Source organism: Capricornis sumatraensis, chromosome X (assembly GCF_032405125.1).
Source record: "Capricornis sumatraensis isolate serow.1 chromosome X, serow.2, whole genome shotgun sequence".
NCBI classification, from domain to species: Eukaryota; Metazoa; Chordata; class Mammalia; order Artiodactyla; family Bovidae; genus Capricornis; species Capricornis sumatraensis.
This window is the reverse complement of record NC_091092.1, coordinates 28,413,640-28,441,556: the sequence shown is the minus strand read 5'-3', so window position 1 is coordinate 28,441,556 and position 27,917 is coordinate 28,413,640. Positions and strand designations below refer to the sequence as shown.

Sequence of the window (27,917 nt, the reverse complement as noted above, 5' to 3'; positions counted from 1 at the left end):
GGCGCGAGGCGCTGGGACTGCGCATGCCTCTTGCGGCTTCTCCGGGAAGTTGCTTCCTAGGTTCTGAGCCCGCACCCGCGGAGATGAAGTAAGGCCTCAACTGTCTTCTGAGACAGGTCGGGGGAATTGGTGCCCGGGGGCAGCCCACCGGGGCTGAGGTGGTAGAGCATCTGCGGGGCTGACGGGCGGGAGAGGCGAGGAGTCTAAAAAATTAGTCTCTCGGTTTTGTTCTGTTTTACCTAAGGCCGGGGCGCGCTTACATGTCCGCTTTTCCTTCCGGTTTAGCCCTTTAACTAAAGTGAAGCTGATTAATGAGCTGAATGAGCGTGAGGTCCAACTGGGGGTGGCGGAGACGGTGTCTTGGCACAACGAGTACAAGGACAGCGCTTGGATCTTCCTGGGTGAGGCCCACGTTTTCCTCTCGTAGGGCTCCTCCTCCTCTCCTGCCCTGCTTCCTAACATTTCAGCGTTCCCGCCTTTCATTCCTCCCGAAATTCACCACCCACGTTTATTCCCTTCAGCTGTCTCTCTGTAAATACGTTTTCCTTGTCTGTTTTCTCCCCATTTCTAGTTTGCTCTCTCTGCCAAGTCAGTGCCCATAATAGGTACTGCCTGCCGGCCATTCACTGTGCTGAGAATCGTGCCGCTTGGTTTCTCAGAGACCGTTACTATCATCCCCCTGTCCCTCCCCATTTACACAACTAAAGAAACAGGTGCAGAGAAGTTAATGACTTCAGGTCACATAGCTTAGGAAGTGGAACAGCCAGAACTATGGCACTCTAGAACTCATGGTCTTGGCCCCTATCTCATATTACTGCCAACTCCCTCCCCTCCTCATTCTCCTTCCCTCAGAGTTTATTTTCCTCATCTAATTATCTCCTGCCTTCTATCCGTGGCTGTATCACCATCCCTATATTCACTTTGTGTCATATGCGGTAATTTGACAATTTATTCAAAGAGGTTATTGCACCAGACATTGTGTTAAGCATTTTATTTCCATTTATTTAACTATTATAAAAATTCTGTGAAGTTAGAACGGTAATATCCCCATTCTGTTGATGAGGAAGGAAACATTTGCAAGGAAATTTATTTCCTATGAAATGCTTAACAATTAACTTTATAATCCTTAGTCTTTGTGAGGTGGGGTTAATATTTGCATATTTAAACTGATTTTGGACCTTAGCTGAGAATTTGCAGATAGAGAGCACATGAGTTCAAGATATGTGTTTGGAAGCCAAGTTTTGTGCTGGAAACTATCTGCTTTGTCCAGAAGATTTTGGGTGTGAGGGGGGTTAGTTTGGTTAGAGGTGACCCCAGCTTTTCCACTCAAAGTTAATCACTCCTTTTTCTGTATTACTGCTGCATTTTCTGTGTGCATCTGTCATTGCATTAGACTAGATTCTTTGAGGGAAGGTCCTGTTGCTTATTCTGATTTGCATCCCAGTGCCTGGCCTAGTGCATGCGTGGTACATAGTGGACACTTGGTAAATGTTTGCTGAACTGAAATGTGTTTTTCTTTTTGAGGGGGACTTCCTTATGAACTGACTGAAGGGGACATCATTTGTGTGTTCTCACAGTAAGTCACCTTTTTTTTCTTCTTTTTAGTAAGTCACTTTTTTATTTCTTACCTTCTGGGTCATCAGAGTAGTTTGCTTCCATAATGCATTTTATGGCATCACAAAAGCCCATTTATTTTAACTCTAGACTGACTGGCCTCCCTGCATGGGGATGCCTGAAGCTTCTGTTCTTGTCTAGATCAGTCCCAGGATGTGGTTCTGGAACTCTCCAATGTGCCAAATCCAAGAAGTTGGTTGATATAGGAGCCTGTCTTGGAGATTCTGGTCTTTTTTTATTGTCTTTTCACTGAAGCCTACACTGGAACAGACTGGAACTCCTAGGAAGGTGCTCTGTTGGCCCATCTCCTTGGGCTCTTATAAACTAGGGGTAACTTATGATCATGGGGCCATTCTGGGCCCACACCTGTGTGGCACTGTAGGATTAGGGCAAAGCACAGAGGAACTGGGAAAAAAGCAAAAGGTTTAGGCAGTAGTTTTTTTCGTTGTTGTTTGTTTCTAGTTGAGTGTAAGGTTAGTGAGCAGAGCCAGTCTCTTTAACTGGAGACTGAGAATCACAGGCTGTTGAGGGATAAGCATGAATAGGAGAATCTTATATTCTTTATTCTGCGATGGGGATGAGGGATAAGAATGAATAGGAGAATCTTATATTCTTCATTCTGCTATGGGATGATAGCAGCAGCACTAGGTAGGGGAGAGTCTTGGCAGCTCACACTAGTTGTGGCAGCTGGTGGGAGAAGGGTTGGGTACAACCCCAAAGCTACACACAGTAGTTAGTCCATAGGTGGCAGAAGGCCTTGGCATCTCAGAGCAGCAGAGAGCCATGACCCCTGGACTGTGGAGTCCTCAGGCAGAGAACCATGATAAAAGAGCTTGGGCAAACAGACAGTGGCTAGCACACCCTGGCAGAGGCATTGCCATGGCAGGGAATGGTTGGACCATCCAGTGGGCAGAGGTCCCTGGCTGATTGGGCCATATATAGGACAGAAGGCCGTGGGAAAGAAACTGGGCAAGAAAAAGGCTATGGTAGAGGGCCCTGGCAGGGCCTGAGGCTGCTCTTTCCAACTCTTGGGTATTGGGAAGTTCACAGTAGGTACAGCCTATAACTTCTACCCCTTTGTGGTAGCTCTGCCTAGTCCAGTCTTCCACCTGGGAGCTGTTTTTGTCTTATTTGCATTGAGTGATGATCGCTAGTGTGTGTGTTTATTTCAGTTCTCTGTTTTGGCTCCACACATTGCTCTCCATGAAGATTGCCTGTGTCACTGATAACAGTGGCTTTCAAAAAATACTTTGTTTTCTGATTATCAGAGTAATGTATAGTTGTTGTAGAACATTTGGGAAAAAGAAAAAAGTACGAAGAATAAAATAAGAATGTACTTTAAGGAAAAAAATGTTAACATCTTTGTGTATTTATTGTCTTCTTTTCAATGTTGGACATTATTTCCAATATTTTGCTGTTAGGAATTATACTGCAGTGTGCATTGTGATATATACATCTTTGTATGCCTCCCTGATGGTTTCTTTCATGAAATTAATTTATAAACATTGTCAAATTACTCTCTGAAAAGGTTGTATCAGTTTTCACTCTGACTGAAATGCGCATTTTCCTGAATCCTAATCAGTAATGGTTATTTTAAGAAAATATTGCCATATGACTTCTCATTATTATTTTACTTTGCCTTTATTTCATCATCAGGGAGGTTGAACATCTCTTCATAGATTTATAGGTCCTTTTTCTTTGTAAATTGTCTATTAAGATCATTTGCCTATTTTTTCCCTATTAGTGTGTTCCTCATTTTCTTACTGATTTTACCAGAGCCCTTCATGTATTAAGGATATTAACTTATTGTTTTTAACACTTTATCATGTATTGTATTGCTGTGGACTTATTTTTTTAATTTGATGTGTTATACTACATTGCCATTATTATTATTTCTTGATGCTCAAACTGTCCCAGTTGTGGTCTGTAGTTATTCTGTCAAGCCAGCTCCTATATTCTTTTTTCTTTTACTTTTTATTTTGAAATACTTGAAATAATTTCTGGGTTAAAACAGGAAAGTTATGAAATAGAATGAAGAATACCTATATCCCCTTTACTCAGAGTCCCCAGATGTTAGTATTTTATCACATTTGCTTTATTATTTCTCTCTACCTGTATGCATATTTTTTTTTTTCTGAACCATTTGGGGGTTAATTGCAGACATGATGCACATTTACCCCTAAATTCTTCAGTGTGTATTTCCCAAAATACCGGGAAATTTAACTTTAGGATAGTGATCAAATTCAGGAAATCAACACTGTTACACTGTTATCTAATCTATAAACTTTATTTGACTTCCAGTTGTCCTGATAATGTCCTTTATAGCAAAAAGGAAAAAAATGCTTTCTAGCCTTAATCTGTGATGTAAATTGCAGACGTTTTCTCCTAGTTTGTCATTTGACTTTGTTTATTGTGATTTTTTTTCTTTGCAAAATTATTATTTTTAAATTTTTATGCATTCATTTATTCATATGTTTAAATGATCTTATGGTAGCATTGACTTTTTAGGGGATGTACAGTCCTATGAGATATTTTGTTAAATACTTGAATAAATTTGTGTCATCACCCTCACAATTAGGATGAAGGACAATTCCATCATCCCCCAAACTCCCTCATGCTGTCCCTGTATAGTCTGTCCTCTAATTGCTGGAGAAGGCAGTGGCACCCCACTCCAGTACTCTTGCCTGGAGAATGCCATGGATGGAAGAGCCTGGTAGGCTGCAGTCCATGGCATTGCTGAGAGTCAGACATGACTGAGCGACTTCACTTTCACTTTTCACTTTCATGCACTGGAGAAGGAAATGGCAACCCACTCCAGTGTTCTTGCCTGGAGAATCCCAGGGGTGGCGGAGCCTGGTGGGCTGCTGTCTATGGGGTCACACAGAGTCAGACACGACTGAAGCAACTTAGCAGCAGCAGCAGCAGTGGTCAAATTTATCAGTCTTTTATTGCTTCTGGATTTGAGTCATAATTAGAAAGTATTTCTCCCCACCCATCCACGTTCTCTTCTAATACTTGTATGGTTTCAATTTTATGCATTGAAATCTCTGATCCATTTAGAGTTATTCTGATGTGTAGTGTGAGATATGGACCCAATTTCATATTTTTTCAAATGGCTATCTAGTTGTCCCAACAGCATTTATTTAAAACTCCATATTTTCCCCCAGCAAATTGGAGTGTCACCCTTATACAGAAGTATTAACTGGGGAGGTGATTTTGATATCTTTATGATGTTGAGTCATCTTATGCAAGAAAAAGAGGTGTCTTTATATTTATTGAAAACTGTGTTTGTGTCTTTCAGTAGTTTTTAAGAGTTTTCTTTGCGTAGACCTTGTGCATTGCTTGTTGTTAAATTTATTTCTAAGTATTTTATTTTGTTGTTGTTGCTGTTACAAATGGGGCTCGTCTTTCCTTATATCTTATGATTATTGTTTGTAAGAGGGTGGTTTATTTTTGTTGTCTTTATATCCTGTTATCCTACAGATTTGTTATATTGTTTGTTTTTATCTTTGCTTATCATTGCTTCTCTTGGGTTTTCTATATATATCATCATATATAATCTTCATACAGAGATAGCTTTACTTTTTCATTTTTTAATTAATTTTTAAAATGAGAGTATAGTTGATTTACAGTGTTGTATTAGTTTCTGCTGTGTAGCAAAATGAATCAGTTATACATACACATATATTTACTCTTTTTTTATGTCTGTTTTCTCCTGTCTAATTGCATGGGCCAATACCTACAATATTAAATAGTGTTAAATAGCTGAATACGATAGTTGAATCATTTCTAGTGTTTTCTTTTAAGATGCTAGATTTTGGGCTGAGGTATATGTATGTGATCATGTTATAACATTTCCATCAGTTACTATTGTATTTTTATGACTGTAGTTTTCAATTTATGAAGCTTTAACTTTTCTGGAATTAATTTTTATATAATGAGTAAGGTAGAATTTTTTCTATTTTCTTTTTCATTAAATTATGTCTTTATTAACTTTCACCTACCTTCCTTAGATTTACTCTCCCCCGCTCCCCCGTGGCTTGTGGGATCTTAGTTCCCTGACCAGGGTTTGAACCTGGATCCTGACCACTGTGACTGCCAGGGAATTCCCCTTTCTTTTTAACAATAAAATTCTTTAATGTCACAGATTTTCCTGAGTGTGGTTTTAGCCACATCCTGTAAGTTTTGGTGGGCTTCCCTAGTAGCTTGGACGGTAAAGCATCTGCCTGCAATGCAGGAGACCTCGGTTCGATCCCTGGTTCAGGAAGATCCCCTGGAGAAGGAAATGGCAACCCACTCCAGTATTCTTGCCTGGAGAATTCCATGGACAGAGGAGCCTGGCGGACTATAGTGCATGGGGTCGCAAAGAGTCGGACAAGACTGAGCAGCTAACACACACAGACACTAAGTTTTGGTATATATTCCCATTTTTGTTGTTTTCTAAATAGTCTACCATGATTTCTTTATTTTGTTTCACTTCTCTTTCATCCAGTAGTTAGCCTGGAGAATAGGTTTCAAGTTCTAGTTAGGGCATTTTTTGCTTTGAAATTATTGTTCCCAGCTGTTTCACATTATGATTGGAGAACATGGTCTGTGCTGTTTTTGGAGATGATTGAGGTTTACTTTGAGATCTAGTCTACAGTCAGTTTTAATATGTGTTTCATGGATTCTTGAGAAGAAACTCTTTTTGTACAATCGAATATATCTGTATATCTACTAGTCTGATGTTAATGTTTTTAACAATGTAATTGTTATATTATTAAGTATACATTTATTTGTAGTTATGTAATTTTATATTAATTCTTCTGACTTATTTTTCTCAATTTTATGTGTTATGAACTCAAAATGGTGTGTTAAAATCTCTAATAACTTTCACTCTTAGTCGCTCTTTGTATTTTTAATTAAAATTTTGGATGTGTTAATTTATGTATAAAATTTCATGACTTATGTATTAGGACCTTTTTCTGTGTAAAAGAGCCCTCTTAGTCACATTTAAATGTTTTTTTTGGTTGGCCTTGAATTCATGTTTGATCTTAATACTACCACCCATTTTTTAAATTAGGTGTTCTTGATATATCTTTTTCTAACTTTTAATTTTTAACCTTTCTTTGTTGTCTTGTTCTCAGTGTGTCTCCTGTACAGATTATATTATTTGAATTTTGTTTTATCATCCAATCTGAAAGTTTTTACATTTTAAATCAATAGTGTCTTACTCTTTTATAAATTAAATAGATACGGGGAGATTGTTAACATTAATCTGGTACGGGACAAGAAGACTGGGAAATCCAAAGGATTCTGTTTCCTCTGCTATGAAGACCAGAGGAGCACAATTCTGGCTGTTGACAATTTTAATGGGATCAAGGTGAGTATGCTTACTGAGCAGAACTTTTCCATTGTGTAGGGTTTCAGTTTCATTTCCCAGCTGATGACTACAGGCTCAAGGGCAGTACTGGTCAGCTGGGTTGTAGAGTCGTGGGGACATACTGACTGGGAAATGACCCCAGGAAGTAATTCTGTTGGCTCATGACCCTGTCAACATGTGTCTCTTTTCCCCATCTCTTAGCAAGCTATGTCCTCAGGAACATAGGTACCATGACCCCCCACTCCCCTTCATCTTGCATCCAACCAGGCATCTGTTTTTCACCTTTTCTTGCTCACTCTCCACTCTCATTTCTGCTGTGAAAGGTGAAGTCGCTCAGTTGTGTCCGACTCTTTGCGACCCCGTGGACTGTAGCCTACCAGGCTCCTCCGTCCATGGGATTCTCCAGGCAAGAATACTGGAGTGGGTTGCCATTTCCTTCTCCAGGGGATCTTCCCGACCCAGGGATCGAACCCAGGTCTCCCGCATTGGAGGCAGACGCTTTAACCTCTGAGTGACTAGGGAAGCTGTATTGGAGAGCAAAGAGACTAGCAAACACTGCTGTTTCATGCTGTCCTGTATCAGGGAATTTGGGATTCTATCATGGTTTCGTGGCTGAGGACCTAGCCATGTATGTCTGTCACATGTCTCCATTGACTTAGCAGTACTGGGCCCTGAAAATTCTCTAGTTAAAATCTGATGACAAAGTCTATGAAAGTAACTCATTGTGAAGGTTTCTGTCCTCTCTTCTCTCTCCTCCACCCTTGTAAGTGAGACAGGGTGAGTGATGACATGAGAGTGAGACATGAAAAGGGGATGGGGCAAGTCAGGGCTATCTGTGCCCCACATGCTCCCTGTGCTCATTTAGGAAAAGCACTGCCATTGAATGAGCATTGTTACAGGTTGGAGGGGTGACTCTTGACTTGGAGAATTTGTCACTGATTGCACCAGCAGTGAAAGGAAGTCACCATAAAAGGTGACTTTATTCCACCTTTTATGGTGGAATAGGATAGGTGAAAGTACTCAGGCTTAGGGGTAAGAGTAAAAACTTGCTCTTGAATGGAACAGTAAAAGCCAGACATTTCACATTTCTGATAGCATTGCCTATAGAATAAGTCTGTGTCTGCTCGAATGTTTTTAAGTGAGGGTTTAATTTTTTGTTGTTCACCTGGAGAGTTGTGATTTGCAGTGATAGTATCAGCATGAGCCAGTGGTTCCAGTATGGTCGGGGTGGAGCAAGGAGTGAGGGCTTAAGAGAAAAGAAAGTAGTCCTTTCTAGATTCCTTACCCTCTCCCAGCTATTGTTCTGCTTTGGCCTCATCCAGTTGTGTTGAGAAAGCAGCTGTAGTGTTGAGCTGAATTTTAGGAATTGCCTTTAGCTTCCAGGCTTTTTCACAGCGTGTTTCACTGTAAATTAATGTTACAGATGGAAGGTAATTCATGTTTCTGCATCTAAACTTTTGCAGTTTTCCATGCTGCTGATGCTTTGAGGCAGTACTTCCCAGGCTCTTTTCACTTCATGGCACACTTGTAACATGGAGCTATTTATATAGAACTCTGGGATAAACTGATGAGGCTCCCAGGATCTCCAGCTGCCCCAGGCTCTACCTGACTGCCCCAGGGCTGAGCGAATGTGTAGGGATGTGTGCTGTGACACATCAGTGGAGCAGGTCTGCTTTGGAGATTTTCTGAGAAACAGAATTAGCATTGCCTGTCTGTCTTAGATCAAAGGAAGAACTATCCGAGTGGACCATGTATCTAACTATCGACTTCCTGAGGACTCAGAAGAAATGGATGAGGTGACCAGAGAGCTGCAGGAGAGGGGCTGTGGGACTCATACTCCTCCACCAAGTTCATCTGAGGGCTCTGAAGATGACAAACCCACCAGAAAACACAAAAAAGGTAAATGGTTAAGGCCTATGAGAAGATTCTGGGTAAGCTTAATGTTTGCTCTTCTTAGCCTTCACTGAGAGTTGGTAGTCAGTTCTCAAGTGTGAAGGGGGCAGGTGTGGGGAACCTTACTTTAACTGGGAAAGAAGTATCAGCAGAAGACTAATGGCTGTGGGCTAAATTCTGGCCACCAAAATGCGTATGTTGAAGTCCTAACCCTCTGGTACCTAACAATGTGACTGTTTGGAGGTAGGGTCTTGAGAGAGAGAATTAAGAGCTGGAGTTGCCTTATACAGCAACCTGACATATTAAGGGTGACAGACATCCAGCTTGGATTCTTGGAGGCACTTTTCTAGAAGTAGAGACCGTGAGTGTTTCACGCTGTTGCCAAGCATGCTTTCCTTTTGTATATCCTCCATCTTTTCCATCTTCTTTTTCTTACTGATTGTGCCCCCCTTTTCCTCCAGACAAAAAGGAAAAAAAGAAAAAAAAGAAAGACAAAGAGAAGACTGGCCAGGAAGTACAGGCAGAGCAGCCAGCCTCCTCTTCATTGCCCAGAAGCAAGACGATAAAGGAAAAGGATGACCCTGGCTCTAAAAAGCACAGTGGCAAGCACTCAGAGAAGGCAGAGAAGGGTCAGAAGTCGGAGTCCAGGGAGGTGCGGAAGTCCCACCCCAGTTCCCCTGAGGTCAGGACGACCTGCCGTGGTGGAACGGAGGGCCGAGAGAGGGAGCCAAGAAAGGAGAAGTCCAAGCACGAACACAAGTCATCAAGCAGGAGGGAAGAGAGAGAAGACAGGCACAGGGAGAGAGACAGGGGTCGAAGCTCAGACATACATTCCAGATGGCATGACGGGCGCTCTGAGGGGCAGCATGACGGGCGCTCTGAGGGGCGTAGTCACAGGAGTAGAAGTAGGAGCCGAGATAGGTCCCACCGGCACAAAAGGTCCCAGCACTCCCGAGACCAGGAATCCTCTAATCCCAGGGAGCACAAGCATCACTGATGCCGCAGCCTTTTCAGCTATTCAGCACGGTAGAATTAAAAATGAACTGTATTTTTCATATACAATGAAATTCAGTTATTCTTTTACTGTATTTACATGTAAAGTCTCTGAGAATGAATTCTTTTGATCCCTTGAGTATAATAATCATCAAGAGAGCTGTAGTTTTTAACAGCTAAATGTCCTGGATTTTTGAGCAGAATCCATTGTCCCTGGGAATATACTTGGTACTTTTGGTACTTACCAGAGCATGTACCTAAATCTGGGTTCATAAATATGGCCATTGAATTCATGACCCCAATTTATGATGAAATGGCCAGGAAGGGGAAATACCAGACAGTTCTAGAATTCCAGTCTTTGTGCTACATGCTAAGAACCTTTCCAGTTGGCAACTATAACCATTGAGCAGAGAAGTGTGGCTTAACCAGGTTCAGACAGGTTTCTATGAATATGATAAGAATTCTTAACATCAGCCTGCTCTTTCCTTATTTTTGCCTGACTGCCCCCTGTTTTTTGAAACTGTACACATCTTTTTTTCAATTCTGCTGTTTTTGTTTTGGTTGATATGTCTACATATTTTTCTTTATAACATTTATTTTATTGAGAAGAAATTCACATGAAATTAACCATTAAAAATAGTTATTTTTAAATTTAAGGATAATTGCTTTACAGAATTCTGTTTTCTGTCAAACATCAGCATGAATCAGCCATAGGTGTACATATGTCCCCTCCCTCTTGAGCCTCCCATCTCCCTCCCCATCCCACCCCTCTAGGTTGATACAGAGCCCCTGTTTGAGTTCCCTGAGACATAATGATAAATTCCCATTGGCTATCTATTTTACATATATTATTGAAAGTTTCCATGTTACTCTCCGTACATCTCACCCTCTCCTCTCCTCTTGCTGTGTCCATAAGTCTGTTTTCTATGTTTTTCCATGTCTGCCTTGCAAATTCATCAGTACCATCTTTCTAGATTCCGTATATATGCGTTAGTATACGATATTTATCTTGAAATTAACCATTTTAAAGGGAATATTCAGTGCAGTTTGGTACATTGACAGTGTTATAAAGCCACCAAACCTATCTAGTTCCAAAATATTTTCATCACCCCAAAATGAAACCCTGTATACCCATTAAGCAGCTCCTCCCCATCCCCTCGTCCTCCTTGTCCCTGGCAACTACCAATCTGCTTTCAGTTCCTGTAGATTTACCTATTCTGGACATTTCACGTAAGTGGAATTGTACATGTGGCCTTTTGTGTTTGGTGCCTTTCACTTAGTATAATATTTTTGAGGTGCATCCATATTGTATCAGTGAAAATGTTACTCAGTCTTGTCCAACTCTTTGTGATCCCATGGACTGTAGCCTTCCAGGCTCCTCTGTCCATGGAATTCTCCAGGCAAGAATATTGGAGTGGGTAGCCATTCCCTTCTTCAGATACCTCATTCATTTTTATGGATAATGTCCCATTGTATGGATATTCCATGTTTTGTTTGCCACTCCTGAATGGCTAGACGTGTGGGTTGTTTCCACCTTTTGGCTAGCCAGGTATACCAACCTGCTTCTGTGCTTAGTCTGCTTTTCGAGTAGCTGCTCTTGGTGAGGTGGGAACACTTTGTCAGCTCCATTGTATATCTGTCTGGTCTGATGGGTAGTTCTTTCTCATTTTGAGATTCTTTTTATTTATTTATTTTATTCTACTTATTTATTTAATCAATCCTTTATGAATTTGAAAGAACAGTCCACAAAACCTTGATACCTCTGCTGAATTATTAAAATGGAATTTCTGACACTGTAAAACAGAGGACTAGAGCTTTAATAGTGAATGTGCTAAGTTAAATCAACTGATGTGTTTGTGTGGGTCCTAGATGAGATGTGTACCTAGATTGGTCGTTGGGATGTCCATGAAGGAGAGTGGGGAGGGAGCTGGCGGAGATTGGGAAAGCTGTCAGACTATGACGTGTGTCTAACTTTTGGAGAAGAAAGGGAGGGAAAGAAGGAAGTTACATAGGAAAAGTCTTAAGACTGCAGTGGAGTTCTAAGACTATTTCAGCAAGACCAGTGGTGAGCCCTTGATCAAGAGTCACCTGTCAGAGGAGTCCCAGTAGATGAGCCTTGGTAAACAGGCATCCTTGCTGCTGGACCTCCATCAGCCATCGTGACCACTTTGCTCGTGTCCATCATGCCAGTTGTGTAGTAACTAACGAAGGCCCCTGCATCTGGCTGAGTTGTTGTGTCTGCCTGGTGGTTCAGTGCCTCTTCCATAACAGATGTTTTCTGGTGGTGGTTAACATATGATGCAGAAATCTTCACACTTTGCATGCTCCCATGTGTCAGTCCACAGCCTTTGCATCAGATCGCCTTATCTCTGATCTTCCAGCCCTTTTTCTTTCAGGGTTCCAATTCGATGATCAAGCCATTGGCCACTTCCAGGAGTCTTATGTATTCAATAAACGGTCTCACTTTGGGCCAATTTTTCCACACCAAGTCAAGTGCCCTGCTTGTTGTTCCATCCACTGGAAAAATGTTCCTTCTCCCCCGTGAACGTATCTGCTGTTACGTAGATACCGCCCATCTTCATTTTGTACTTAGATATTGAGTGCTGGCCCATCTGTAAACCAGGCTCAAGCTGTTTCCTCCTTCAGCTGGTCATACAGGCATCCCCATATGGCCGTAGGTGCAGAGTTACCAGAGAGCCTACCACTGTCTGCATCATTCAGGTGTTTAACAGCAGCCCTGACCTACTGCATCTCCATGGAATATGTATTTGATTTATGTATCAATTAGGGTTTTTTCAGAGAAACAGGGTATACATATATGTATGTGTGTATATACACACACACACACACACGCCATATATATTTTGCATCCAGTATTCAAATGTCTGGCTATTCTTGCCCCAGTGTGCTGCTGCTGCTGCTAAGTCACTTTAGTCACGTCTGACTCTTCCGCAGCCTACCAGGCTCCTCTGTCCATGGGATTTTCCAGGCAAGAGTACTGGAGTGGGGTGCCATCGCCTTCTCCATTGCCCCAGTGTACATACACCCAAATGAGTGGCTTTAGGTCCCTTCATTAGTTAGTGCTGGGAGTAGCATTACATGGCATTGTCCTTCCTTCTAGGGACCCAGCTACCTCTTCCAGATCTGAGGATGGGCTGATGTCTGGAAATTGAGCAAGTAATTTGGACTTTTTATTGGGGAGAACCTCCCTCGGCCCCTTATTTCTCCACTTTTGCCTTTTTCAGCTTGTAGATCTTGAGTGATAACCCTTGGTGGCTCTCTGAATTGCTTCTAGCGACACCATGGTCCATTTGCGCCATTTCCATGAGTCCATGTGAGTGAAGCCCGCCAGGCTGCCTTTCTGACCTTGAGGTTCACTAGTATTTGTGTCTTCCTGGCTTCTGGTGGATAAGGACTGCTCAGTTCAGTTCAATTCAGTTACTCAGTCATGTCCGACTCTTTGCAACCCCGTGGACTGAAGCACACCAAGCTTCCCTGTCTATCACCAACTGGAGCTTGCTCAAACTCATGTCCATCGAGTCAGTGATGCCATCCAACCATCTCATCCTCTGTTGCCCCCTTCTCCTCCTGCCGTCAGTCTTTCCCAGCATCAAGGGGCTTTTCTAATGAGTCAGCTCTTTGCATCAGGTGGCCACAGTATTGGAGGCTCAGCTTCAGCATCAGTCCTTCCAATACTATTCAGAATTGATTTCCTTTAGGATTGACTGGTTTGATCTCCTTGCAGTCCAGGGGACTCTCAAGAGTCTTCTCCACCACCACAGTTTAAAAGCATCAATTCTTCGGTGCTTCCTAGGTTTTTATTACTGTGGGCCCCCAGCTCTGTGATGATCTCTTACTGCCATCCCTGGCCTGCAGAGGAGGCCACCTCTGAACCTAATGACACTGGTGCCCCTCTCACCAGTGTCTGCCTCGGTGAGTGGGATATCCTCTGGACCCTGCTATGGAATACTACCCTCTGGTGAGGTTTCTTACCTCATGTAATCTCCTCTCCAGGATACCTACTCCCCTTGGCCTCTTCATTCCTTCCTTGGTCCTTTGCCAGGGCAGCTCAGGTGTTTCTGCTTTGCTTAGTGGTGACCAGCACTTTCTCCAGTCCTCTGTGAGCCACCTCAGTAGAAGCTGCTCAGCCCCTGCAGTTCTTGTCTGGGGGTTAAATTCTGTATGTATGTGTGTGTGTGTGCTCAGTCGCTACAGTCGTGTCTGAGTCTGCAGCCCTATAGACTGTGGCCCACCAGGCTCCTCTGACAGTGGGCTTCTCCAGGCAAGAATACTGGAGTGGGTTGCTGTGGCCTCCTCCAGGGGATCTTCCCCACCCAGGGATTGAACGTGCATCTCCTGTGTCTCCTGTATTGCAGCCAGATTCTTTTACCACTGAGCCATTTGGGAAGCCCTCTCAATCCTATATGCTGAGCTCTAAGTCTGAATTCTTGCTTTTCTGATTCTTGATACAGCACCCTTGAAAACCAAACCCAGTGTTCCCATGGCTCCTGTCAGTACCTGCCAGTTAATTCTTGCAGCTTTTTGGTAGGCCTAGCACTTCCCTAGCCAGGTAATGCTGGAATTTAATCCTGGATAGCAGTTTGGTAACCAGGAAAGAGGCTGGACACAGCTCCTGGGTCGGGGGGCACTGCGTGTCTGGTGAGGGGAGCATCCTCTAGCATCTTCCAGCACAGGGTGTGCAAGCCCTTGTTTGGAAACAATGGCCCCCTTTGCATACTGAGAGCTGGGTGGGGGTGTCTCCAGAGCCACCACCTTCAGGCGAGTCTAACCAGATCTTCCTACCCCACGTTTCAGGGTCCCAAGGATTTTCCAACCATATGAAGTCATGTGGCCCTGACTGCAGCAAAGCCGACCTGCCATATGTTAAATATTGAGTAATCTCCCTGGAGTTCTGCAACTCTTACGGCTTCTTTGTTGCTCTGCTGCATCCACTCCTCCACTGCAGGAACTGAGGGCCTCTTTGGAAGCTCCTGGAGGCCCTCTGGCTCTCACACATACTCTTTACTTACTAACGGTCATCCATTTCTCATTACCCTGCTGCAGGGCATCGGTACACTTAACAGTATCCCGCCATTTCCACTGTCTTTGTAGGCCTTCCTTATTCCTCCATTTTCAAAAGTCTGAATCACCATATCTGGCAGCCTGTTTTCTCAGGTTTCCCATATCATCTCCAGAGAAATCTGTAGCAGTTGGGTCCTCAAGGCCTGGGACTGTCCGTGCCCCACATCCCCTCAGGACAGTGTCCATTCTGCCCACCAGGCAGTGACTGAAGCAGTCCCAGGCCCCATCTTACACAGCCTGTTCTCTTGGACCACTGCTGGCACCATCTGTGATAATTCGGGTTCTCTGAGAAGCAGGGGCCAAGATGGGATTAAACACATAAGAGATTTATTAGGGTAAAGGCCTATGAGGGAGAATGCAGAGGGAGTCAGGGGAGAGCTGTGGGACTCGATGCAGGTCTCTAACCCCGGTGGGGAGAGGGAAGGAAGGAAGGGTGGAGAGGAAAATTCTTAACCAGGTGGTGCAATTCTAAGGACATTTTGCGAAGCAAATGCATCTTTCAGGACAGGCAGTCCACCATGGGCCCTGAGCATCTGCACATTCTTGGCGAGGCTCTTGAAAGCACAATTTACCTGCTTCTTGATGCTGAACCATTTCTGTAAGGCAAAGTGACCATAGTATGACTACTATTTAACCACTCGCTTCCCAGGGGAAGGAGCACTGGTTTGTTCATTGCTCAGAATGTCCTGGGCCCTTGACCCTGGGTTCCTCAGCAGTGATGCAACCCGCCACACAGGTAGCATGTCTCTGAGCCCACTGAATTGCCCCTTGGGGGACTGGCAGAACTCCACTGATAGCCATTCTGTTTGCTGATCAAGTATTATTATCTTGTGCCCCATGAAGTCTGTCTACTTTGCATCTGTAACGTGGGTTCAGGTCGACCTGCCATCCTTTGTGAGGATGCGCTTCTTCCCTGACAGCATCCCTGCCCAGTCACCTGTAGGGGAAGTCCTGTGTCTTGCAGGAATAACCAATCTTAGCATCTCTGCTGCACTCTGCCATTGGCTGAGAGTAGCCCATGAGAAATTTGGCCTTGGTGAAAATGCAGCGATGATGGAAAGTGCAGCAGCATTGCGATTCAGAGCTCAATAGCTGTGGCAGTCAGTCACTTATGCTCCCTAGAGTCAGAGATCTGAGAGGTGCAAATACACCCTGCACTATGCCCAGCTGAGAACAACCAGCTAGCTATTGGTTTTAGTTGATCTTTGGCAACAACGAATGTTTACTGGTTCTTTTCATGGGTTCAGTTGCAGTGACCTCAAAGCTGAACAGCCAGTAAATAAAGTGCTCATTAAGAACAATTTCTACTTCTTGGCATATCAGTATTTCTTTCATGTGGCCTAATTAACACCCTAGTCTGTCTCTTTCCTTCCTCTAACCTACTGGAATGTGTACCTCATAAGTATCTATCTTGGCAGTATATGGACTCAGTGAACCCTAAATTGGAAGTGATCCTTATCTAGTACAGATGTTCTGTAAACATGTTTTGAAGCTTTTTGAAAGGAATAGCCTGGTCATTGTCTAAATGATAGTCTAGTGAGGTATAAAGTGCTGTGCACTATGCTGTTGAGACCAAACAATAAAGTTAAACATTTGCTGATAGCTTTCATCTGAAAAGGTAAGCTTAGAAGACATGTTTGGGTGTGACTATTTGCACTGAAAGGATTTAACCTAGTATCTTTCCTTTACTAAATAGGTGGCCTCTGATTTCTGCAAGTGTTACTGGGAACTCCATCATAAAATGAATGATAAGAACAGATCATTTTTTCCAGTTGGAAATAATAATTTTATCTGTGATAAGCATTTGTTATTCTGTAAGTATGGGCTTCCCTGGTGGCTCAATGGTAAAGAGTCCGCCTGCAGTGTATGAGGTGCAAGTTTGATCCCTGTATCAGGAATATCCCCTGGATGAGGGCATGGAAACCCACTCCTATATTCTTGCCTAGATAATTCCATGGACAGAGGAGCCTAGCAGGCTACAGTCCATTGGGTTATAAAGAGTTGGACACAAATGAAGCAACTTAGCATGCATGCAAACTAAGTATGACCAATAGCGTGTCATCAGAGACACATCGGTCCCTAGATGAATTGTTAAAAATACTGAAATTAGGTGCTGGGTCCTAAAAAGGGGCAAAACCATATGACAGGTTACTCTAAAATATATGCTTGTCACCTAGCTATATAGCTATTGTATATGTAATCTAATACCAATATATTTTCTATAATGAACATCAGTCAAAAATTTGGTTACCTTTTGCCAGCTTCGAATTTAGAAGAGTACATTGGGGTTGATTGAAGAGGACCTCCTATCTTTACAGAAGTTGTTCGAAACAATCTGAACTAATGCTTTGTTTTTCTACGCCTCATAAGAAACTGAGGCATTTGGTATTATCCATCTTAGGCTAGGTTTAGAATTGGCATAAGAATTGATGTTGGAGATGGTTGTGATGATGTTTCCTCAAGAGAAAGGCATTTGTTAGCAAGCAGCTAACAGCAGCAAAAAAGAAAAAAAGTCCTTCATGGTTATTTAGATCTCTTAAGTTCTTTGAATTTTTATTAGTATATGATTGCCGAATCATAAAGTATACTGTGTAATTGTTATCAGTGTGACATCTTTTTTTTTCCTCTAGCCTTCCCTGGTGGTTGTAGGAAATCCTGGGGTCTCCTTGGGTCTGTGGCTGCCTTCTGGCCCTTCTGGTTCACGTCCTGCTTGCTTGGCAGGTCCGGTTGGGCCCCTTGGAACACGTCCACACCACGAGAGGAGAGTGGAGGGGCACTGACGCCTCCCCTCCCAGCACCCTTGTGTGGGGAGGCCCGAACAGGGCCTTATTTTGTGCTCACATTTTATTTTTGTGCTGGTTTTACTTATTTCATATCTGCATTTCTTTGTGTGTATATTTTCACTATCCTTGTCATTTTTCAGTGCCTGTATAGCATTCTTTCCTGATAATACACCACACCAGTGTCCCACTAGGATTGTTTTAATTTTTCTTCATAATTAATAGTAATGTTATGTACATTTTTATATAGTCTTTTACATTTTTTTCACTTTATATTATTCCCTTGGACCAAATTTACCTAAATGTAGTTACCAGGTCCAAAAGTACAGCTGGAACCATAACTCATCTTATTGTTAGACTGCTTTTCAGAAAGATCAAATTTGTAGGATTGTCACTACTGTAGAGTTCAAATGTAATTCCCTACATCTGGGCAACATTGGATTTTTATCATTTTATTCCTTTTTTCTTCTCTGAAAGGTATATTGTGATACATTTGGGTTATTCTAATTTGCATTTTATTTCACTGCATTGTTACTTTTAGTGCTTTCATTTTTAAAAAAAAAATATTTAAATGGTTCTATCTCTTAAGGACTGTAGTTACCAGCTCATACATTCTCAATGTATTTTGGCCAGCAGACTTTGAACTATGGTAGGCACCTTTCCTCCCATTCTGGTGTTCACCTTTTGACATTTAGTTCATTAGACAAAAGAGCATTTTTAAAAATGACTGACTTTATTTGAGACTACGAATGCAGTGATATTAGGACATAGTAGCTGTCAGATAGCCTGCACACATTCTCTCCTTCCATTCTCGCCTCCGTCTTCCTGTTTTCTGCCTTTTTTGAGGGAGGATATTAGACTTCTTGCTAAAGTCATATGAAAATACACTTGTTATCCAAAGCCTATCTCTGAGAAGGATACTGGTCCCATTGGTAATAGAGATTGCTTTGGGAGAGGTGAACCAGGCCAACAGCTGGGAGAGGAGAGGGAAATTTTTCACTGTAGCTTTTATAACTTTTGATTTCCAAACTGGATTGCTATTACTTTAAAAAATTTTTATTTTTTGGTATTACTTTTTTTGGTTGTTGATATATTTTTATTTTTTTAAATTTAAATTTATTTTAATTGGAGGCTAATTACTTTACAATATTGTATTGGTTCTGCCACACATCAACATGAAGACAAAGGCTTATGTAAGATCAGTGCTTGTCATTATTGTGGATCTTTAAAAGCTAACTTTAAAACTTATGCTGCCGCGTGCGATGAACTTCAGTATGTAAGGGCAGAAAATGAGATGAAGGCAGCGCAATTTAGGTATATGTGATATTTGGGCAGAACTGCCTGCCATTCTATTTACTAAACTTCACTTAACATTTCTGGACTATAGGTACAGCATGAAGGAAATTGACTTTCATAGAAATACTTGGGCATTAGTATAAGGCTGAGACCTTCCACTGACCTAAATTCCTGGATAAAGCTGGGGTATGAGAATGACAGGTGAGTGATCTTCTTCATGTGTTTCTGTCTTATGGAAGCCGTTTCTAGCCAAGCACTACTTGAGGCCAGCTGGCAGATGCAGGTTCCAATTTTCTGTTTGTGATTCCCTGACTTTGGTGTTCTCCATGGGGCTTATCCTTTCTCCATCAATTTTTTGACAAGTGCAGCGGCACAAATATGACTGGAAACCATGAGCTCCTCTGGCCACACTGGTGGTGCATGTCTCTTAAAGGGACCAAGAGGATGCCTGGAGGCTTCAAAGCCCCCTGAGGAGTTAGATCTCTACATGTCTTTGTTTGAGGATAGACTTTGGAAATGAACTTTCAGGGAATCCTTCAACCTAATTGGAATTGGCTGCTATCCCTGAAGTCTTGTACCGATTAGACTTGTGCTGTCTGATAAGGGAACCACTAGCTACATGTGGCTATTTAAACTGAAATAAAATGGAAAGACTGGGTTCCTCAGTCTTGCTAGTGACAATAGCCACGTGGGGCTGGTGCCTCCTGTACCAAACTGAGCAGATACAGACCATTTCCATTATGGTAGAATGTCCTATGGGCCAGAGCTAAATTGTTCAGGCATGGCAGCAGTGTACGCAGGTGTGTGACCTGAGGGGATAGCCTTCCTGGTGTGGTCAAGGCCTCCCTAATCCTAACAGTCCTTTGAGGATTGTCTGAATTCCAGTTCCTCCAGCAAGACCACTCCAGCCCACAGCGACGACTCCCTTCTTTGAACACCTAAGGTGCCTGAAAGATGTGATCACACGTTGTTTTACTGGTATCACACTTTTGCTTTGAAGTTAGTTCTCATCTTCCCAGCAAGGCTGCAGGGCCCTCAAGAGCAGAGCTTCAACCCCACACTGCCTGCTAGATGCATCTATATGTGACACAAAGCTTCCCTTTTCATCCCAAAATGCTTGTCAGAAGCATTTATCAAAACCCTCCTTTTCTCCAACTGCCTTTTTATGCTTTCTTTGCTCTTATTTTCAATAGTTACAAGAATCAGTGTGTAGGACACAATGTCAGCTTTAACAACCATTTATTTTTTGAGGAAGGTCAACATGCTTATTGGGTATTACAGTCTCATTTTCTGTCTTGGTGAGGGGGTGAGGGTGAGGAAGGTTTCGGAGCACTGGTGTTAGATCTTGAAAACACTTTGAAGAAAGTTGATATCTTCCTCATCATTTCAGACCCCTGTCTAGAGGAAGTATGGGGCTTCTCAGTCTGTGAACAACCAAAGGAGAAATGTGATCAGTTACCAGGCTTTCCAACTGCTGTCAGGCCCCAGGAAGTGATCATTTGGGATTCAGAAATAAGTAGTTATATAATAGCTTTTGTTTTTAAAAGTGCTTTCACAAAGAGTATTTTGCTCCTTCTGACAGCCTTGGGAAGAAAGCAGGAGAAACCCAGTGAGGTCAGATGCCTTGTCTGAGGTCACATGGGTAGCCTGATGAGCTAATTCCACACAAGAAGGTAACTTTCAACTCTCAACAGTTCTGGTGTCCATTTCAAAATGTCCAGGCAAAAGCAGCTGTGCACTACAAAAGGCTATCATTTCTCACTCAGTTTGGGTGCATTTTCAGTTGTCTGACCCCAAGTGATCTGTTTGTTGTGTGAGCTATACAGGACTTGTGTGGCCAATAAAGGTCTCCATTTGGACTCACTGTTCTATACCACTTGTCTTGTGCAAAGGGCTCTTAAAGCATCTAATAGTTTATGTTAACAAAACGATTGTTGTATCTGTAAGGACAGAAATGAGCATTTATCTTTGTTGCTGATGCATTGTGAGAAGATGTCATAAAAAGAAACAGGGCAATAAAGCACATACCTTATTTCTAGTAAAAGACATGGTTCTAGACCTCTTGCAAATCCTCACTTTTTCTCTTTAGCAATATAACCTTAGGAACCTCAAGGATCTATGATTAAAACTAAGGTAGCAGATAGCAAATTTAACCCCAAATAAAGGGGGGGGATAGTTTAGCTCTTCAGATCAATAATGCAGTACTGGAATGTGCTGATAGTTTAAACAAAATAAGAACCAAGAAATTAATAAGGAAAAAGCCAAAATTTGCAAAGGTAAAGGCTTGAATGGAGAGACCTTTTCTGAAAAAGTAAGACAAAGACTTAGTTACAGAATTCAAGCATATACTGCAAGGCCACATTCTGAAATCTTGAGGGGAAGAATAAAGCTTTGTTTTTGCAGTTTGCGGGTCTTGTTAAAAATGTAGATGCCTGGTCACCATTTCCAGGTCTCCTTCAAGACACCCTGCTGCTGCTTTGATCTGCTTTGTGGGCAGCACCATGGACTTCACTTGGTTGGTACTGGTCACTCTGAAGAGAGAAATGTACCTGGGTGTTTATGGCCATGACACATGCCAAGGGCTAGGGAATGACATATCGTACCATGAACGGATTTTGATTCCCCCAAAATCCTATTCATGAAAAAATAAGCTGTAATGAGCCTGTCTTGGTCCAGAAGCCCCCTCTTTTTTTGGTGGGTTTTCCTAAGCAGGTATCATTGTAATTTCAAATTCAATGTAAACTGTCCTCTGTGGGGAGCTTTACTACTTTGAGCACCTTAGCACAGGGTGAGCCATTTCTGCATTTCTTCCTCCAAAAGCCCTTATCAGAGCAAAAATAGGTTATCTGAACTGCTTTTCAGTGAATTCCTCTAATGTGTAGAATGTAGGGGTTGGGAGGGGTGTCCCCATCAAACTGAAGTCACAGAAGAATGTGATTTTACTCTTTGACTGGACATGCTACTTGGAAACCTAAATGGGATCTTTTCTACTTATCACTAAACTCTGCAGGCAGTTCCTGGTCATTGCTTAGTTCTGAGATGCGGCCCCTGTTTGGCAGGAAAAAGAATATGGGATAGAGCCTCAAGACCTGTGATGTTTGAGCCCTGGCTCAGCCACCTGCTGGCTGTGCCACCTCAGGCAGGTCATTTGCCTCCATTTTCTCCTCTCTGAGAGACAACTTCAAGACTTGCAAGGAAGCATGGTATGATAAGCTTTAGTGACTGTTAACCTTGTCGATATAATGGAAATGATGCTTCACAGGGTGGATGTGAGAAAAGCACTTGACAGAATGCCTGGTACATGGCCGGTCCCTAATAAATGTTACTCTCAGTACCTGTCACCCCTTTGCTGTGAGGTTTAAATCAGATAACTGCATAATAACCTGCAAATTGCAATCTACATACATACTAAGGGAGAAGGAAATGGCAACCCACTCCAGTATCCTTGCCTGGAGAATCCCATGGACAAAGGAGCCTGGAGGGCTACAATCCATGGGGTCGCAAAGAGTCAGACACAACTGAGTGACTCACATACACACACACATACATACTAAGTCATATTATTTCATCCTCATATTGCTGGTGGGTAGGTGTGCTGCAAGGCAAGAGCCATTCAATGTGATGGGCAAGGGGGGTGAATGATCAAAACTCCTATGTTGAAAATGACATAATTGAGAGCTTCATTCTAATATGATAAATTTGTTGTACCTGAAGTGACATCGTTTGAGGAATATTGGCTGGTCAGGTCACTTCTGCGTTGATAGAGGGTGAGAAACTGCCAAGACAAAGGTGCAATACTAGCTTAAGCCTCTGCCCTTTGATGGACAGGAAACACTAGAAACCCTGAAGGGAGCACAACCATTGTGGCATCGTACATAGAAATCTCAGGGCCCCTCAGTCTCAAAGAATTATCTTCTGGGACTTGGTTATTCCTAGGCACGACTTCTCATAATTCTTGCTAATTAGGACACCCAGGATTGGCGCCAGACTCAGACAAGGGCTGCCGCTGGCGGATAATTTCAAGGGCTCACGTGTCCCAGGTCACAAAACAATGTCAGCCCTCCTGGAGCTTGGAACAAATAAAACATTTTCGATCCTTCTCGGAGCAAAGATAATGATAGTGGAGGTCTTAAGAGAAGAGGAGGCAAGGGGAGGTCCATTATACTACCCCAATCTTTGAAATAATTCTTAACCATTGTGAGGTCTGGAGCAAGAAGGTGGTAGTATGAGGTTGCAGCAGCCTGGACGGGGCAGGGTGGAGATGGTGGCTCAGGTGCTGGCTTTGCACTGTGGACCTTACTCACCCCCTGGAATGCAGGAGCAGCAGGGTCCCAGAAGGGCCTGCAATAGGCTGGCGGAGGTGGCTGGGCTAGATGTGCCATGGTGAGGGCGGGCAAAAAGGATGGGGCAGATCAATGAAGGCAAGATGAGAGAAGCATGAGAGATGAGAGAAGCTCTCCACACCAACACCTATCGGTATGGAGAGCAGAGTATTATGGTGAAAGTTTTGGATTTGAGGCAGTTTGTCGATTAGGATACTGAGGATAGACTACATAAAAGGATAAACTGGGACAGAACAATCTAAGGGACTGGTTCTCAACGTTGTCTGCACAACACAACCATCTGGAGAAATATTACAAATAGGCGTGCTTGGACCCCACCCCAAATGAACAGGAATCCCTGAGGCTGGGGCAAGCATTGTTCTCTTTTCTAAGTTGCCTAGGTGACTTTAGCATGAAGTCAGGTTAAGAATTCCTTATCTAAAGGAAGGAGGGGAAGGGGCAGATGCTACTAAATGGCCAGACACAAGTCCATTAACTCAGGGGTTCTCAACACTGCCTGTTCATCAAAATCTCCCAGGGCCCAGGCTGCAACCCAGACCAACTGAATCCGAATCTCTGGGGATGGGACGCTGGGCGTCAGTTGTTAAAGTTGATTCCAGGGTGCAGCCAGGGTTGAGAACCTCTGCTCTGTGTAACGGTTCCCACACAGGGCTGTCCATCAGCTTCATGGGGGTAGGAGCTGAGGCACTCCTGACTTAGTTGAAATTTGACTCTGATGGTGCTAAGGCTGTTCATCTGACAAACATTTATTGAGCATCTACCTTATCTCAGACCTATGTTAGGTGCTGGGCATACAGTTATGAGTGAAAGAGACAAGCCCTTGCTGTCATGAAGCTTATACTCAAGTGAATCCTCTGCAGAGGATGAGGGCAGGAATATTTGACAGCTTTGTTTACTTCTGAATCTCTAGCCCTTGGCACATAGTAGGCACTTGATAAATGTTGAATAAATGACTAAATGGTGACCTAAGTGCTGTGGAGAAAATAACGCAGGATAAGGGGGATGGTTTGGGTTTATGTGTGTGTACACGCATGCTGGGGGACGGTTAAAGTGAAGCAAAAGTAATACAAAACAGAGAGGAGGATCTAGGAGGATCTGTAGTTTCAGTCTCCTCAGAGACTTCCTAAGAGGGCTTTAGGTGGAGGGAATTTCCTGGGATCACACTAAGGTGGGCCAGATTTTTGGAAAGCTGCCTAGGAAGGGTACCCTGCAAAGCAGATGGAGCCAGCATTCATTTCCCTCAGCCAGCGCCCCTTCCATTTTGAAGCATCTGTTCCCTCGCTGGCCCCACCAGGCCCTCCAGTTCCAGGGACTCACTCCTTGCGTGCCATTGTTCTCAGGTGCTAAGGGGCTTACTCTATGCACTTACTCGGGGCCAATACTTCAACCAGGGGTTGGCCCCAGCTGGGAGTGCTTCCTGAGGCCCACACCACACTCTTACTTTAAGGTACTCCCTCATTTCTGTCAGGGTTCCACTGGCTCACACTGAGGGGAGCCAGTGAAAAATATTTACCTTAAGACTGCTCAAACTCTCCAGACATGGACTTTCAAGACTTTCTGTGACCAAAACACAATATTGAAAAACAGTTATTTCTGAGACATGTACACATTTTGGCACAAAAATAACCTCAATAATTTCATCAGAGAATCGCAGAAACTAGGTAAGCAGAAGAAACCAAAAGAGGTGAGATCCTCAAATTCTGGACACAGGTCTTGGGGAAGGTGCCTCTAACATGCCAAGCTCATCCCATCTAGGGTCCCTTGCACCTACTGAACTCTGTGTGTGGGACCCTCTGCTTCCAGATCTTCTTGTGGTCACTTCCTTCCCATTATTAAGATCTGATGTTTCTAGACTTCTTGGACCAAACTAATCTAGCCAGTCATTCTATATCATTGGGTTCTTCTTTATTTTTTTATTTTCATATTCATTCATGAATTTCACAAATATGTACTGAGTATCTACTCTGTGCTTCTTTTGTAGACACGTGGGGATACAGTGAACAGAGAAAAATCCCTGCCCTCATGGAACTAACATTCTAGGGAAGGGAGAGAGTCAATAAACAAATTTTTAAAAAAGCTTTCAGATGGTACAAATGCTAGGGATAAAATTAAAGCAGGGAGTGCTGGGGTGGCATTGGGGTTTCAGTTTTAAAGAAAAGTGTTCAGGGAATTTTCGACTTTAAATATAATATTTCAGCAAAGATCTGAAGAAGATAAATGTTCATGTGGCCGGAGTGGAGTGATTAAGAGGGATCATAAAGAGAGGTGGTCAGACAGGTCACCAGGAGGGGTGAGTGGAATCCAGACCATGTGTGGCCTTGTAAGCCATTGTAAAGACCCTGGCTTTTATCCTGGGTGAAATGGGAAGTACTTACTCCTATCTAGAATTATTGTGTTTATGTGCTGTACTCAGTCGCTCAGTCCTGTCCAACTCTTCACCCCAGAGGAAGCCCTATTGTGTTTATATCCCCTTCCCAATTAGAAGGAGGTGAAGACTTTGTCTCTCATTCACAGCTGTATCTCCACAACTTAGAACAGCGTCCAGCTCGAAGAAAGTGCTCAGTGACTCTGTTGAATGTGAATGAATGCATGAACTGGACAGGTGTAATATTAAATATTACCACAGGATACCTATATCTAAGCATGACTCACTGCAGTGAAGTTGAAGAAAACAATGACATTGAATTCAGATTTAGGAGACTTGGGATCTATATTCTGACTGACAGTATGACCTTGGACAAGTCACTTCCCTACCCTGAACCTCAGTCTCTTCAGCTGTAAAATAAGGTTATACTAGCTACTTTCTTTGGAGAAGGAAATGGCAACCCACTCCAGTGTTCTTGCCTGGAGAATCCCAGGGACAGGGGAGCCTGATGGGCTGCCGTCTATGGGGTTGCACAGAGTCGGACACGACTGAAGTGACTTAGCAGCAGCAGCAGCAGCAGCAGCAGCAGCAGCTACTTTCTGGCTCTGACAGCCTATGATTCCATAATACAGGAAACACACCAGTGATGTATCATCCTCTGACGATGACCTATTTATGGGATTCTGGCAACTTCATTCTATGATTCATCTTTTAATGAATGTTATTCCCACTCTCAAATGGAGAGGATATATTTCTTGAGTAATTTCTTGAGTGGGTGCAGGCTTGAAACAACCAAGGCCAACTCCAACTCTGTAGTTGGAGTTTTCAGGCCATCTTTACAGTAAACATGATACCCCTACCTCAGCGCTGTTCCATTGTTAGAGCCCACATTGATCCTTTGAGCTTTAAAAGAATAGAGGACCAAACTCATAAATAATGAGTCAGTTTTAACAGAGACAGAATTAAAGTGGGGTCCACCCTAGCCAGGATTTAATGTAAGAAAATAAATGTAGGTTTAATTTTTAGCTTTAAAAGCTTTTAAATATATTTTACTAGGGCTAACCTAGTTATACAAAGCAAGCATACATTCTAAAAGAGATGATTAAATTCTAGTAGCATGGGCTGTAGTCTACATATAGATGTGATAAACCTTTATTTCCTGGATATTTCCCACAGGATCATGGTAACTGTAAACTTATAGTCACACTACATACTTCTCACCACAAGTATTAATGGAATCTTACTAGTGTTTCAGAAAAAGAAAACTAGTTCATCACACTAACTGGTTAACTGACTCAGTATTCCTCCAATTTAGATCAGCCTACTGGAAAACTCAGTATTCATCAATGTGATGAACAAACTCTCTTTTTAAATACAATCTAATTTAAAGGAAGAAAAGAAATCAATCCAACCTTCTGTAACCTTGGCACTTGGATCTGTGGAACGCTCGTCATCAAAGCTAAAGAAAAGATACAAGACATTTCATTTTCTTTGTATTTTATATGAAGGAATGAATAATGATTAATGAATAATAATGACTGTTAAAGAACCATCTGTCCAAGTCTTTATATAGATGTAAACCTGGCATGGTATGTCTGTGAGTTCTCAAAATAAAAATGACAGCTACACTGACTTTGGTTTATATGTTCCCACTTGTCTTATGCAGTGATACCAATAGTTGAGATTTGCCTGCAATACTAATTATGTATGTTAAGACAAGCGTGAGTGGAGATAAAGCCAGTGGTGGGCCAGGAGTGGATGTCCTAAAATGGCATTGGGTCAAAAAGAAACCTTAATTTCATGGTGCCAAGTGGAAAAGGATATAGTTGGAACAGGGTGGATTTTCTTCCTTATGCCCTATTTCTCCCATGATACGAAGTGCTACTGTTCTGAACTTATGGTTACCAGCGGGGAGGGTGGGCTGAAGGGATGGTTAGGGAGTTTGGGATGGACATGTACACACTGCTGTATTTAAAACGGATAACCAACAAAGATGTACTGTACAGCACAGGGAACTCTGCTCAATGTTATGTGGCAGCCTGGATGGGAAGGGAGTTTGGGGGAGAATGGATACATGTGTATGTATGGCTGAATCCCTTTGCTGTCTACCTGAAACTACAACATTGTTCATTGGTGATACCCCAATATAAAATAAAAAGTTTTAAAACACAAAAACAGTGCTACTGTTC

The 27,917-nt window shown here is 42.7% G+C and overlaps 1 protein-coding gene across 3 annotated transcripts; it reads left to right on the top strand.

The window, feature by feature from the left end:
- Positions 1 to 19: 19 nt before the first annotated feature.
- RBMX2 (RNA binding motif protein X-linked 2) lies at positions 20 to 27,757 on the top strand. Of its 3 annotated transcripts, none has more exons than XR_011144179.1 (11): positions 20 to 88; positions 286 to 401; positions 1,525 to 1,576; positions 6,847 to 6,976; positions 8,698 to 8,875; positions 9,331 to 9,521; positions 16,641 to 16,758; positions 19,112 to 19,221; positions 20,603 to 20,693; positions 22,031 to 22,223; positions 27,044 to 27,757. XR_011144179.1 is itself a non-coding variant. In XM_068962105.1 (6 exons), exons 1-6 carry the CDS (start codon positions 24 to 26, stop codon positions 9,864 to 9,866), a joined length of 1,077 nt encoding a protein of 358 aa, XP_068818206.1. In that variant the 5' UTR covers positions 20 to 23; the 3' UTR covers positions 9,867 to 10,373. The 3 variants fall into 3 exon arrangements, 1 of the variants encoding a protein (XP_068818206.1); XR_011144178.1 differs by having other exon boundaries at positions 9,331 to 9,551; XM_068962105.1 differs by lacking the exons at positions 16,641 to 16,758; positions 19,112 to 19,221; positions 20,603 to 20,693; positions 22,031 to 22,223; positions 27,044 to 27,757 and having other exon boundaries at positions 9,331 to 10,373.
- The last annotated feature ends 160 nt before the right edge of the window (positions 27,758 to 27,917 follow it).

Coding starts and splice junctions, on each gene's coding strand:
- RBMX2 (XM_068962105.1), top strand. CDS start 24: ATGCCTCTTGCGGCTTCTCCGGGAAGTTGCTTCCTAGGTTCTGAGCCC. Junction 89..285: donor CCCGCACCCGCGGAGATGAA/GTAAGGCCTCAA, acceptor CTTCCGGTTTAG/CCCTTTAACTAAAGTGAAGC. Junction 1,577..6,846: donor ATCATTTGTGTGTTCTCACA/GTAAGTCACCTT, acceptor TAAATTAAATAG/ATACGGGGAGATTGTTAACA.